At 40.3% G+C, this 8775-nt stretch overlaps 1 protein-coding gene across 1 annotated transcript in view; it reads left to right on the top strand.

Moving 5' to 3' along the window:
- Positions 1-8775, top strand: part of LOC117957202 (ectonucleotide pyrophosphatase/phosphodiesterase family member 2) — a 58567-nt gene that overhangs the window by 7151 nt on the left and 42641 nt on the right. Inside the window, exons 5-10 of the mRNA XM_034892799.1 lie at positions 2472-2532; positions 4259-4356; positions 5789-5868; positions 6028-6147; positions 7048-7103; positions 8372-8437. Of these exons, the coding sequence (XP_034748690.1) occupies positions 2472-2532; positions 4259-4356; positions 5789-5868; positions 6028-6147; positions 7048-7103; positions 8372-8437 (481 nt within the window). The remainder of the gene's footprint in view (positions 1-2471; positions 2533-4258; positions 4357-5788; positions 5869-6027; positions 6148-7047; positions 7104-8371; positions 8438-8775) is intronic.

Below are 8775 nucleotides of genomic sequence, written 5' to 3'. Positions count from 1 at the left end.
ATATATATATATATATATAGATGTTCTTGACCCAATACCTCAATGCTGATATTGTGTGGTTGACTATCGGTGCTTTCACCAAATATTTACATAATGAGCTTTCTGATGAATATTCTCCAGAAATGGTTTACTGTCTAAGTGGGTTAAGGTAAAGAGTAGGACAGCGAGAGTCTGGTAGGTTCAGAAAATAACATATTTACTGTAATGCAGCCTGTAAAACCAGGAAAAAAATAACACTATATGACGTTAATACAATATATCCAAAATCTAAGACGATATCTAGTCTCATATTGCGATATCGATACAACATTGATACATTGCCCAGCCCTTCTCACAGCTATAGTGACCAAAATGATCCCGTTTTTGGTATTATCGCGGTATAAGTAGGCCCGGCAGCTTTATTTGTAGAGCCCATTTCAGCACTAGGGTAATTCCAAGTGCTTTACACCAAAAACTGTTAAAAATAATCCGAATCAGCTTTATTGACCAGGTTTGAAGACACATACGAGGAATTTTCCTCTGGAGCATCGTTGCTCACACTGTGCTTACACACACATAAACAAACAACCAAATAAACAATATATACACACTAATATAGACACACTGGTGTATACACACTCTAAACAGAAACAATGTAGAGAGATGAGTGCAATGAAGAGACCAATAACAATTATTTAAATGTGGAACATAGTGCAAAGGGTACTGGGATAAATAGTATTAAGTTATTATATCACAATATGAACAGTATGAACATTATGAACAGTTCTGGAATAGGAAATGAGAATGATGAATAAATAATGGATAATAAGTGAGATATGAGAATGAGAATGATGAATAAATAACAAATAATAAGTGAGATATGAGAATGATGAATAAATAATGGATAATAAGTGAGATATGAGAATGAGAATGATGAATAAATAATGGATAATAAGTGAGATATGAGAATGAGAATGATGAATAAATAATGGATAATAAGTGAGATATGAGAATGAGAATGATGAATAAATACTAAATAAATGGACTAATAGTGGAACCAGTGACCAGGTGCTGTAGAGACAGTGTTGCTGGGTTATTGGCCAGAACTGAGCCTGACGCTGTGGGTCAGAAATCAGCAAAATAAAACCAGATAAAACATTAGAATAAGAGTTACAGTGCAGTATAAGAAATTAAACATTAAAGAAAGTGTGTTTGATGCCTTCAGCAGCGACTTTTTTCCAGCACGTTCTGCAGACACGAGAACTATCTTCAATCAACTGTCATTCTTATAATTTCCCAAATATGCCCATGCTTAACATCGTGATATGACACGACATGACATGATATTTAAAGGCTGCATTACAGTAAAGTGGAGTCATGTTCTGATCCCAGCAGACTGTTGTAGTTGTAGTATTTCCCTACTTAGACACGATGTACCCACTACTGAGGGTTATTCATCTGAAATCTTAAGTGTGAAGATATTTTGTTAAAGCTCCATTTATCAACCCCAGAATGTCGCCGCAATATTGATATTGAGGTATTTGGTGCAGCGTGCCGTGATGTCTGATTTCCTCCCCGTCACCCGGCCCTACGTGTTACACTGAAAACGGTCCGTCTGAAACAGTGTCGCGCGGCGCAGCGTGGCGTTCCCAACGTTGTGTAGTCATATCCCACGGTGTGGCAAAAATCATCAAATCATAACAAAAATATACCGCCTAGCACACGTTTGATGTTCAATTAGTTCAAGAATGTTGGAAATAATTTCCTTTTTATTTGTTTTAAATACACAGTGTGTTGAACTTTAGCAGAATACTGAAATTAGCGGAAAAGAGTTCACTTTAGGATCCGTTTATTTATTAAGTAAATATCGTTGCCGCGATATTTATCAACACTGTCACATATTACATATGTTCCTCATATCGTGCTGCAGGAAGAAGCAACAATAACTTAACTTTTACTTCTAATAAATAAGTCTGTTTAACATCTGTGAGGTACATTTGACACTTAAAGGCCCAGTGTGTAATGTGTGTAGTTGTACATTATCCAAATCTGTGTCTCCCGTTCACAAACGTCACCTTTTCACCAGTATTGACCAGACCCTCATCCATGCCCAGTATTCATTTTGGCTTTTTCATTTGCATGAGCTGGGGTAGACGCTCCATATTCATGCGCCATCTTGAAATACGTCAGCGAGTTGATTGTGACGTATGATCCCAACGCTAGACGGGAGAAATCCCCACACATCGGACCTTTAAGGACAGGAAATATCAGTATATTATATTATATATTATTATAATAGTCGATATCAGATTCTTTAAGACATTTATGTAAGTAATATTCCAAAAGGGGACTTTAACGTTTACCAAAGTCATTTTCTGGTAAGATACTTGTACTCAAGTATGAGACCATATAGATATAACATTATGTAAGAAATGAAGAAATGGACGTGCATGAAAGCGGGTGATGACTCTGTGTTGCTGTTTCCACGTCAGGTGACACGTCATGGGTGCACGGAGACTGCGAGGAGATCACGAGCGCCGAATGTCCCGCAGGGTGAGTCTGAAACTGACGTCAAAACTCAGCCGTTAGCCACAAGGAGTGTGTGTTGACACAAATAAACACATTTTGTTTTTATTTTATTTAAGATCATCGGGGGGTTGTTAAAATGGTTTTATAATTATTACGTGGTACAATCGCCAGAGGCTTCACGGTACAATACTATCACGATACGTTTTTTTTTTTTTTTAAACGATTATTAACACAAGCGGCCCAAAATGGGTTTCCTCGGGGGGGGGGGGGGGGGGGGGGGGGGGGGGGGGGGGGGGCTGGCGTCCCCCTTAGAGAGATAGGGTGAGAAGCTCAGTCCTCCGAGAGGAGCTCGGAGTAGTGCCGCTGCTCCTTCATGTCGAAAGGAGCCAGTTGAGGTGGTTTGGGGATCTGGTAAGGATGCCTCCTGGAGGTGGTCCAGGCACGTCCAGCTGGGAGGAGGCCTCGGGGAAGACCCAGGACTAGGTGGAGGGACGTCTAGCTGGGAGGAGGCCTAGGGGAAGACCCAGGACTAGGTGGAGGGACGTCTAGCTGGGAGGAGGCCTAGGGGAAGACCCAGGACTAGGTGGAGGGATTATATCTCCAACGTGGTCTGGGAACGCCTCGGGACCCCCCAGTCGGAGCTGGTTAATGTGGCTCGGGAAAGGGAAGTTTGGGGTCTCCTGCTGGAGCTGCTGCCCCGAGACCCGACACCGGATAAGTGGATGAAGATGGATGGATGGATGAATTTTAAATATATTCCACGATGAAATTACCTTTTTTTTCCCAAATCTCTTTCATTTTGATTTTTTTTTTTTTTCTTTTTTTTTCAATTAGAAATCAGTTTTTGAGGGAATATCTGTTGAAGAATTGCAAATTTGTTTCAACATCATAAGCAATGTTGACATTGATATAGTTGGTCACAAATGTCGCGATATTTGATTTTTCTCCATATCCCTGAATTCAGTTTAATTCATAGTTTATAATCATAACAAGACGTTCTGTCTTAATTTACAGAAACCATTTTAGAGGCTTGGATTCAGTGAAATGTTTAAGGATTTTTCTTAGTGACCATTTTCCTCCAGAAGGTTTTAAGGGACCTCTACCTGTCTCTTAACCCTTGTGTTGTCTTCCCGTCAACATTGAAAATCAACAGATTTGTGGAAACTTTTTATCAATGTTTTAAACTTTTTCTTACGTTTTTTGTCCCTTTTTCCACAATTCTGACGTTTTTTTTCCATGTTTGTCAAATTTTTTTTGACGTTTGCAACACTACGTAACACTAACTTATTAACTTTAGTTCTACACTTATTTTTGGAATTTATGGTCAATAAAGCTCATTTATAGGAAATTATACCTAATGTTTGAGTTAGAAAAGCAGAAATTAGGAATTATTGAGACTAAAATTAAAGGAATGGATGTTGATGATAATCACAGACTGGAATATGTCAACTTTTACTCAATACTATTTTAAAAACACTTCAATTGTGTTTTTCAAATGCTATAAAATTGAATCAGACGCCCCAAAATTAATGAAAGTAGAGATTTGTACTTGGCAAACAGCGTTGGGTGGAATCAATCATGTTATTTTGGGGAATTAAAAAGAACATTGATATAAGACAACATGAGGACAACATGAGGACAACATGAGGGTTAAAATGAAATTCGTTTGTGGATCACAAGACAATCACTGAGCTTTTTTCTCTTTATAACATTTTAATTGGCTCTGTCTTTGCGTCCTTGTTGTGCTCAGCTTCATCCGTCCTCCCCTCATCATGCTGTCTGTCGACGGGTTCAGAGCCTCCTACCTGAAGAAGGGCAACTCCGTCACCCCCCACATACACAAACTCAGTAAGTCTGCTTTACTTTCTCTATTACTGTTTCCCAAAGGCAGTTGTCGAGATGGTAGAAGTCATGATCTGTGTGACTGTACACACACACACACACACACACACACACACACACACACACACACACACACACACACACACACACACACACACACACACACACACACACACACACACACACAGATCTGTGTGACTGTGTGAGTCTTAGAGAAGCTCTTGTCTATGTTGTGCGGTCTACTTTACCATAGAATCAGAACAGTGGACAACTAATAGTGGGGCAGATAAGGGGGAAATCGTTCACAAGTGTATACAAGCACCAAATTTGGTGTGTTTATCCCTTTGGGGCCAGTAATTTGAAAAATAACTTTACCCACTTGATTTTTCAAAATGGCCACCATTTTCCAAGATGGCCGCCATTTCCGGCATTGGAAAACACGTATCTGCCCACCTAATTTTACCCATGGGACATATTTCAAGGTTTTTAACTTTTTAATCCTATGTTTTTGACTATAAGGATGTGACGTACATTTCTTTTTTAGTGTTTTGAGAGTCTATAGTGGTATGTAGAGTAAATAATGTGAAAAAACATGCATGAAACGTGACAAAATTCCAAGAAACAATGTATTATTAAAGCATGTCAAAGTAACAGGAGGTTTTATGTTATTTACTTTTCTGGAGGCACATAACATTATTGTATTTGTGTTCATTGTATTTAAGTGGGTGATTATACTGTATGTATAGCATTGCTAGTCCTGGTACTTACAGCTGCACAGTGCTGTACAGTTAAGACCAAAGTGATAGCATTTACATCTTCCATACACTAGAAGACTCTGGAAAGATTGAAGTCTGTCACCGTTTCACATCTAAAGACTGATCCGTCATCGTTTTTGGTCACAGACTAGAAGAGTTTTGCAAAGACCGGGGATCTGGCAGGGCAACACTGCAACTAGATTAGTTTTGAGTAATGTAACCAAGCTAGCCAGCTAGCTTCTGCTAGCGTTAGCTGTACACTTAAGGGAAAATCTGCCGATTTTCAGCTCTGCGCTACATGCAGATGAACGGCTGCAGTACCCGGAGCTCTGCATTAATCAGTCGGTAACGCTCCTGTTGGATGACTCGCTTCGATTCTCTATTCCACTGGTTCCAAAACCTGTCCTGGATATATTTATATCCATATGTATGTCTTGTGGGGGGTGACCTTTAAATAGTCGCTGTGGCTCTCATTGATCTGCATTTTTGTTGTTTTTACTTTCCCTATTAATTGACTCTGTTTTGATTTGTTTCTATTAATTGATCCTTAGTGTGATTGTAAATGCAGCTAAAGTTGTCAGTTGTCCATGAAAGGTTTCCCCAAGAGGAGAACAAAGTATAATTGAAATGAATCTTAAGTATATATAAGTTTTCTGAAAAAGTTAACGTCTGTTTCTTCTTAGGAGAGTGTGGTACGTCGGCGCCCTACCTGCGTCCAGTCTACCCATCAAAGACCTTCCCAAACTTATACACTCTAGCCACGGTAAGTGCCTCTAATGTCAGTGTACGTCTATGTTAAAGCACCGATGCATTATGTTGAACAGGTCCTGCAGCCTGCGTGTGTTGTGACGCTGCTGCAGGACTGATATTTAATATATCAACTGAGGTGACATCGCTCGGTGTGATCTCTCTCTCTCTGCAGGGTCTGTACCCAGAGTCCCATGGGATTGTGGGGAACACCATGCACGACCCGGTGTTTAACGCCACCTTCAGCCTGCGCACCAGAGAGAAACTGAACCACCGCTGGTGGGGCGGTCAGCCGGTGAGTAAACCCCCAGATAGCGGCCTGTGAGTGGATCGGAATCGGGCCGGCTAACGACACCATGGCGCTGTGCTCTGTGACGTTAGGTGTTGACACTGACATCTTTCCTTGAATCAGATGGAAAGACTGATATGACATTTTAAGTCTGCTTTTAGTAAACAGGACACGCTTAGCCTAGCTTAGCACAAAGCCTTGAATCTACCTCTGTGTTAAAAGTTAACAACTGCTTTAAAAGTACCTAATTTATAACAGCCTGTACAGCGCCTTCAGGATCACTTAGCTGTGAATTGGAGCTACAATGAGGGGTAAAAAGTATTCGATCCCCTGCTGATTTTGTACGTTTGCCCACTGACAAAGAAATGATCCGTCTATAATTTTAATGGTAGATTTATTTCAACAGTGACAGACAGAATAACAACAAGAAAATCCAGAAAACCACATGTCAAAAATGTTATGAATTGCATTTTAACGAGGGGAATAACGAGGACAGCTGCCGCAAACACGCAGCATCTCAGATCTCTTGTTTTAATAACTGTGGCGTTGCCAGTTTTCACCTCTGTCCCAACTAACCATTGGGTTAATGGAGTCTGTCCTTCGCAAAAAAACGCCCACATAAGTTGTTTGTTCAAGCAGCAATTAAGACTCATGGCAGCGCCCTGAAGTGACCCCTAGTGATTATACTGGGAGCAAAGCAGGAAGTAAGGCGATGAAGTAATGAAGTGTAAGAGTGCCACATAAGGATGATAACATAATGGTCCACATAAGGAGGAAGGGTGGGGGGGGGGATGGGTCAAATACACCCAGAACTTTAACCCAGGAGACCAGGGTTTGGGTCCTGTTTGAGAAGGTTGTTGATCCAGACTATAATTCTGATAAGTTCCTCTCTTTTCTGTTCTACAGATCTGGATCACGGCCGAGGAACAAGGAGTGAAAGCAGCTAGTTTCTTCTGGCCTTGGTACTTAAGTTAGTACTGGAACATTTTTCAATAGCTTCAGACACTGAACACTGGTAACTTACAAAACCTATGAAGAAGAGGCTATGGGTGCTAAACACTGGTAACTTACAAAACCAAATAAAAAAAGTGTTCCCTTTAGTCACGTAGATTCAAAAAACACGGGAAAATAGGGTCCAGGTTGGTCATTCAAAGACGCGTTTCTCTTGACTTCACCTAAATCACAGCACACACACATTTGCATATCCATGACATAATAATCACGAGGGCAGCGAGCGGCGACCGACTGACTGACAATGGCCCAAACACACGGAGACACGGGACAATGTCCCCGAACAGAGGCCTTTGAGGACTGAAACAGCAGATAGATGAGACGCTGAGAAAAAAACATTTGAATCAAGAAAACATGTTAAGGCCAACGTGGTGAAAGAAAGACATCTGATTGGATTTTGTAAATTAATATAACTGATATTTGGCCTGTATTGATTGCTCTGTCTGTGTCTGTCCGTCGGAGGACATTTTGCACTCTGACGTTGTTAAAGACAGATCAGCTCCACATTTTCCTGTCTTTGTTTACATGGACAGGTGGGACTGAGACACTCGCCCACGCGTAAAAACAGCACCTGTGATCCATAGTTTAATCATTTATTAACCATGACAGCCAGCGACTTTGACGCGCATTTGCTTGTGTAGCATTGCTGTGGGTGTAATATCAATAAATATGACATTATTATGTTGATTATTGGCATAAGTAAATGTCGAGAGCAAAAGCGTCTGGACTTTCTTTGAGATAATGCATGTATTTTGTCAACTGTATAAGTTATAATGATTATTTCTTCACAGTGTGACTCCCAAGACATATGAGAAGTGTTTTAGAGAGTAAAATAGCTTATTTATTAATTATCTGTCTGTGATATCAACACATATCTGGAAGATTCATGTTCCGTTTTATTTATTTATTTGTCTTTAAGGCCCTACAACCATTTTTAACATGCAAGTGACCTCACTGGAGCCCAAATATTCTAATAACCCAGTTTGTCCTAAAATAAAAGATGTTCATATCTTGACTGTAGACAACAGGGTTGATGTTTTACAAGTTATTATAAAATAAATCCAGACGGACAATGAACTGTAAAAATGGCCTCAGGGCTCAGAGGGTTAAACGCAGTAATTCAAGTATATACTGTGAAGTATCTGAGATAAAACTCAGTGTGTATTAATCTGGCATCCTACTTTCTAAATCGTCATTTAATATCATGTTTGGTTACCAGGGTGATTCCTCTGGAGAGGAGGATTTTGACCATTCTGCGCTGGCTGCATCTGCCTGATGATGAAAGGTACGTCTTTTTTTTTTTTTTTTTTATAATTGGCACGTCAATCAATCAAGATTTTTTTTATTTTTTTCATTTTCTTGACTGTCGTCTTGCGAACCTGGAATAATAACATTCATGTTGGCTCAGTTCCAACTAGGGTCCCAAGAAGGTGAGCCAACGCATCCTAAATTGCATGCTGTCGTCGTAAAACTTGATAAAGTCAACATGTCTGCCGTGAGAAAGATGCAGTGTAATCATTTGGACCATTGTACCTCAGTGTTCACATTTTGTTGTGGTGGGGGCGGAAGGAGGACCCAAACGCAGTGTACCAGGTAGGAAGGCAACAGGGGTTTATTGGGGAA

This window comes from Etheostoma cragini, chromosome 14 (assembly GCF_013103735.1).
Source record: "Etheostoma cragini isolate CJK2018 chromosome 14, CSU_Ecrag_1.0, whole genome shotgun sequence".
NCBI classification, from domain to species: domain Eukaryota; kingdom Metazoa; phylum Chordata; class Actinopteri; order Perciformes; family Percidae; genus Etheostoma; species Etheostoma cragini.
The sequence above is the reverse complement of the archived record's forward strand: the minus strand, read 5'-3'. Positions and strand labels throughout refer to the sequence as shown.